The 6000-nt window shown below is 44.7% G+C and overlaps 1 protein-coding gene across 2 annotated transcripts in view; it reads right to left on the bottom strand.

Annotated features, from left to right (window-relative positions):
• Positions 1 to 455: 455 nt before the first annotated feature.
• Positions 456 to 6000, bottom strand: part of si:dkeyp-14d3.1 (transmembrane protein 132C) — a 115281-nt gene continuing 109736 nt past the window's right edge. For both annotated transcript variants that reach the window (XM_061768748.1, XM_061768747.1), the window contains one exon: positions 456 to 2739. In XM_061768748.1, the coding sequence (XP_061624732.1) occupies positions 1573 to 2739 (1167 nt within the window). In that variant the 3' untranslated portion in view covers positions 456 to 1572. The remainder of the gene's footprint in view (positions 2740 to 6000) is intronic.

Here is a 6000-nt window from a genome sequence, read left to right as displayed (position 1 = left end):
TGACGCCATGCACACACCAAAATACACAACACAAGAGGGATTTGAAATGGTGGTGGGGGGGGGGGGGGGGGTGAGATAAAAGAGTGAGTGAGCTGAACCGTAGCTGATATTCTCGTGGTCGTCTGATATCTTTTATGGTGGTTTAACACTCAAATAGACTTTTTAGCATATTTATTGCATTGAAATGTTGCTTCAATTGCTCCATGTACTGTTTTTGGAACAATTGCAAGAACTGAAGGAGATAAGTGAGAGCCAACAAGCTGCTTGAACTAATTAAGCAAGTGCAAAAGAGGCCACCAAACTTTCTCACAAGTCCGTTTGTGTGTGTGCATTTGACATTCCCAATTGTACTCAAGCTAGTGGCTGTTGAAGTATTTCAGGTCTCCTGTCATCCAAATTATAATATCGTGAGTGTTGCTGATTGACAATCTGAGCCGCACCGCAGCAACGGTTAACATAATGGGAGCATTTCTTCGCTTGATGGAAAATAATAACACACACGCAGGAACAACAAAATAAAAAAGTCGACACCAACTGTGATAATAATAACGTTCAGTGAGAAAAATCCATTTTTTCAGACGGCTGCCTTTGTTTGGGACATTTTGAAAGATGATTATTATTTGTGCCATTATGAAAAAAACCCCGTCCATCCTTGCTTGTAATTATACCTCAGCTTGCGACCGCCCCCCACTTTGTCCATCTGGATGCTCTCCTGGCAGCTACGGCAGAGGTTAACAAGACCTTAATTGGTATTTTCTTCAAAGCTCACAAAACTCAGGGGCAGCATAAGAAATGTCACATTACCATGTTGTCCCGCCATTTAAAAGCCCTTCAATGCGATCGCTGCCCTGTGAGGACTGATTTGCTTGAATGGCCACAGTTTTCCTTGCCGTGTGGCTAAATTGCGTCCCATAAAATACTCTTAACATGAGGATTGATGTGTAATTTGGTCAAACCCTGTGCTTGCAAAACAACAACGGTTCCCCAGACGAATGAGATGTTTGAAGACGCTCAACTCAATAAAAGCTAAATACTCACTCTTGACATTGTTGTATATTCCTTAAATGTTCTGAAAATACAATATACAGAGAAACAATACAGTACTTTGTATGAGGTTGCACACTTGGCCTCGTTGGGACGATGATGAGGAACAAAACATTGTGCCCATTTCTTTCCAATTACATGCACACATTTCGTTTGGCCTTTCTTTTTCCTTAGAAACCAACAACCAAAGTGTTACAAAGCGCCCCAAAACGGTTTAATATGCATCATAAACATTCGGAACATCTATCGTTTCTTTTAAATTCTACATGCCATTTGAATTTCACAGGTGTATCGGCAGCAGATCCTTACTGGGAAAGTTACTAATAATAAAACAAAGACTGATGAACGAAACAAAACCGAAGATTCCACCAAGTCCTCATTCAATGAGGTATTTCTCACGTGTCACATGACATTTGTGGCAAAGTGACATTGAGCCTTTGGCAGGTTGGATATGATTCTCCAGCAAATGTTTTGAGCCACTTTCCCCTGAAAGGCAAAAGGGTGAGTTGTTACGAGTGCGTCAGCGTATTACGCCCCCTCCTTTGAAGTGCTGTCATTTAACCTTTCCATGTAATTGCGTAACTCCTTGGCGTCTCCGAGAGCCACGTCCTGACACACCCACTTGATGTCCTGCTTGTGGCATCGGGTCAGCGTGCTAACAGTCGCGCAGCCGGCGTGTGAGGGCGTGGCGGTGAATGTGGTGAACTGCACCCGCTTCCTCTTTGTGGTCGGCGATTCTCCCTTGCCGTGCTTGGCCGGGCAGCCCGCGTCGGCCGCCCGGTGCACTTGGCTCTGAACGTTCTTCTGGGCCGAGCCTCCGTTCAACAAGCGGCCGCCTTCCTCCGGCCCGCTGCTCGAGTCTATCATGGAGGTCTGCTCCTCCTGCTGCGGCGACAAGCTGATTTCGCTCTCCAGCGGCTCCACCTCGTTTCCCAGCCACACCCAGTCGTGGGCGTGGTTCATGTTCTCTTGGCCCTCGACGGACAGCTCTTTGTGGCGGTATTTCAGCGTGTAGGAGATGCAGTTGATAAGAAACACCAGGATAGCAAGGCAGAATACCCCCAGGAGGGCGTACATGCCAATCTCCAGATCGGTGAGACCACGGGCAGTCTGTACGAGGTCATCTTCCATGTTGCGCCCACGGGGCAGGTCCACTTGAGCGGGAAAGTCGGCAAAGTCGATCGGCTTACTCTCTCTCCCATCGCCAGAGAGTTTATCCCCGTTGGGTCTGCGCATGATTGCGCTTCCAGTGGTGGTGGCCCCGTTCGACACCCCTTGCCCCAAGTCCGATATCGAGCTGCCGTAGTAGCTGCTGTCGAGCCCCGTCCTGTCGGCTGAGGGCGGCCTTCCTCTGTTCTCCATTTCCTCGCCATCGGTGCCGTAGTCATTGCTCCCTCCCCTGGAGCTGTCAGCGTAACCGAACTTCACCTTGACATTACAGTTGCCCGTTGCCAGGATACTACGCCGTTTGAATTTCTGGCAAATCTCACAAACGCTCATTTCCACCCTGAGCAGCAGGCCTTGGCCCTCCGCCTCTGTCACAATGGCGGGCCATTTCCACGACGGGTTCTGCTGCACCGTCACCACGTCCTCATCCAGGGACGTGGCCGTCAGGACGAACAAGTCCGAGTTGTACAGGTCTAAAGGAGCCACGGAGCCGTCGCTGAACTGCAACCAGGCGCTGATCAAGGCCTCCTGTGAAAACACCAACACAACAGTGAAGAGAGACAACGTAACACGTTGTGGTGCCAAAATACCACTACCAGCTTCAGTTCACAAACTGGGGTACAAAATTACTTTTCAATGTTTTAATAACATGTTCAGCATTATTTAGCCCTAACACAAGCATGACACTTTCAGGTTTAATTAAAGCAATGAGTCTTAAAGTGTGGTACAGGTACCACTAGTTGTACATGGGCTTCCTTTAGTGGTACGCAAAACAATCACGAAATTCAAAACAAATACATTAATGCAATGCATTTTGAATTTCCATAACTTTCATGACCATGGGAACCCTGACATTGACTGTGTTGATTTTATTCACATTTTCTTAGTTCCACACAACTGTTTTCTTAGTTCAACAAAAACATATTGTGGTGACCAAACAGTAACGTATGTTTTGGGTATGACACTGTTGTGTGGAAACAACAGGCAAAACAATAGTAATTGAAGTCACTGCTTCTCATCACTTTCATTTAGACTTCAAACCAGAAGACTTTGCACATGGTGATGTGATCTTTCCATTTTCTCTGAACTTGAAGGCACCGAGTGGCAAGAAACATGAAGTAGCAGTTAAGAGTCGAGGTTTGACGGAGAGATCAAAGCGGCCACAATGACGCTAGCTCGGGGAAATGAGAAGGGGAAGCAAAATATGATTTGAGGGCCACGTTGGGGATAGAAATCATATTTGGGTACAGAGACTCTGCTGTTGCAATTGCATGCACTCAGATTAAGCCACTGCTTCTATTAGCCGCCCAGGGAAACTTATTCAGTCACACTCTCACTTTCAGGTCTTGACTCAAGCGGGTTAGGCACGTGTGGAACAAACAAATAGACAGCGCATGCACATTTGCAACAACCATTGACTGTTTGAAAACATTTATAAAATGTAAATCGGGAATGATGTTCATCAACATTTCACCAATAGTCAACATTTTGAACCAGGAACAGGGCATTTGTGCTCAATTACCACAAGATTTTCAGATATTTATTTGTCGTCCATGCTTTTATCTCAAGTAGACTTGACTATTGTAATGGTCTTCTGACTGGACTCCCCAAAAAGAGCATTAAAAAGCTGCAGCTCGGGTTCTGACCAGACCAAAGAGGTAAGAGCATATTACTCCGATTCTAAAGTATTTACACTGGCTTCCAGTCAGCTTTAGAATAGATTTGAAAGTTCTGCTACTGGTCTATAAATCACTAAACGGTTTAGGTCCTGAATACATGAATGAACTGCTAATGGAATATAAACCCAGTAGGGCTCAGAGATTGACAGAATCGGGTCAAATAGTGGAGCACAGAGTCCAAAGCAAACATGGTGAAGCAGCAATTAGCCATTATGCTGCACACAAATGGAAGAAGTTGCCAACAGAAGTTACGTCAGGCCCAAGTGAGAATGTTTTTAAGTCCAGGTTAAAAAACGCTTTTTTTCCCCCCCCCCCAATGCTTTTTAGAGCATTTCCACTTTTAAATGATATTTTAATTGTACTTTTATTTTTTTAATCTTTCTTTTAAATGTTTATAAGCTGGTTTTTTTCTTTGTTTTTAAATGTTTTTAATCATGTAAAGCACATTGAGTGAACACATACACGTGTATGTGTTCACTGTGATGGGTTAAATGGAGAGAACAAATTTCGTGTGCATGCATATATGTTCATGACAATTAGTTACCTTGTGGATGAAATGCGCTATAAAAAAATGTGCTTACTTTGTTGACTCTTTTTTTGTATTATTATCACCATTCTGTTAAGTTTCAAGTATGGTTTACTTGCCTGATAAAGAGTTTGCATTTAAAGACATCCAATATATGATCTGTTTAAAAAAAAAAGATAATATTGCTGAGTTTGGACTGACACTGGCAGGGAAGCATTACTTTTAATGTTATTATTTGCTGTATTCAATGTCATATACTTATGTTAATTATGTGTGATTTGACTTTGTTATTTTAGGATAAAACCCATTTTGCACACTGATTCTAACATTGTTGAAGTGAATCTATAAGTCACTGGAACTCTAATTGGAAACATCATCCATCCATCCACCCACCCATCCATCCATCCGCGAAAGCCAGACTACTGGATTTGTCGCCAGTCTGTCGCACATATCGACAGATAACCATGCATAAGAGAGAAAAACAAAAATCTCACTTCACATCATCTTTGTCTTCATTCAATGATTTAGTGATCCCTCAAATTGGATGTGCGCATTGTGATCGTGCACAGACGACTCCCATCAAGGCGGACCCGTTTCAACGTTGACTACAGGCAATCAATCCAAAAGACTCCTCCTTTCATTTTTTCTTGCTATCCCAGAAAAAGACAGCTTGCAGCATAACGGGCAACAATTCACGTGCACAGTGTGCGCTCGGTGCACTTGTCAGGGCTATGATGAAGGATCACTTGTCTGTTCATATTTTTTCACACCTCTATGGCTCAGCGACTGCCTTTTTTTGCACTAGTGAACAGTAAAATGTGCACCAGTTTATAATGGGATCTTTATGTATTGCAAGCCCATTACAACTTTTCTCCATGAATGTCGCCACACTCTTTTTGCTTGCAGCCTGATCACGTCCTGCCTTGCCATTCTCATAATGGTCATAATAACTGTAAATGCAGCCCTATGGGGGGCACCAGCCAGTGCAAACTGTAGGCTGGTCCCAAGCCCGGATAAATGGAGAGGGTTGCGTCAGGAAGGGCATCCGGCTTCAAACTTTGCCAAACAAATATGAGCGTTCATCCAAAGAATTCGTGGCCCGGGTTAACACGTCCGCCACCGGCGGCGTCAACCTGCAAGGCGGCGGTGGAAATTCAGCTACTGTGGGTCGAAGTCGAAGAAGAAAAAGAGGTGGAAAGCGGGTTCTTCGGCGGAAAAGAGAAGAGGAAAGCACAGAGCCTAGAACTGAATGTGGGGACTTTGAATGTTGGGACAGGAAAATCTCGGGAGTTGGTTGAAATGATGACAAGGAGAAAGGTTGATATAATACAGGACATGTACGAGGGCAGCAGAACAGCGGTGAGGTGTGCTGTAGGTGTGACAGAAGAATTTAAGGTGGAGGTGGGACTGCATCAGGGATCAGCCCTGAGCCCCTTCCTGTTTGCAGTGGTGATGGATAGGCTGACAGATGAGGTTAGACTGGAATCCCCGTGGACCATGATGTTTGCAGATGACATTGTGATCTGCAGTGAAAGCAGGGAGAAGGTGGAGGAACAGTTAGAAAGGTGGAGGCATGCACTGGAA

The sequence above is a fragment of the Phyllopteryx taeniolatus genome, chromosome 3, assembly GCF_024500385.1.
Source record: "Phyllopteryx taeniolatus isolate TA_2022b chromosome 3, UOR_Ptae_1.2, whole genome shotgun sequence".
Lineage (NCBI taxonomy): Eukaryota > Metazoa > Chordata > Actinopteri > Syngnathiformes > Syngnathidae > Phyllopteryx > Phyllopteryx taeniolatus.
This window is presented reverse-complemented; position numbering and strand designations above follow the sequence as displayed.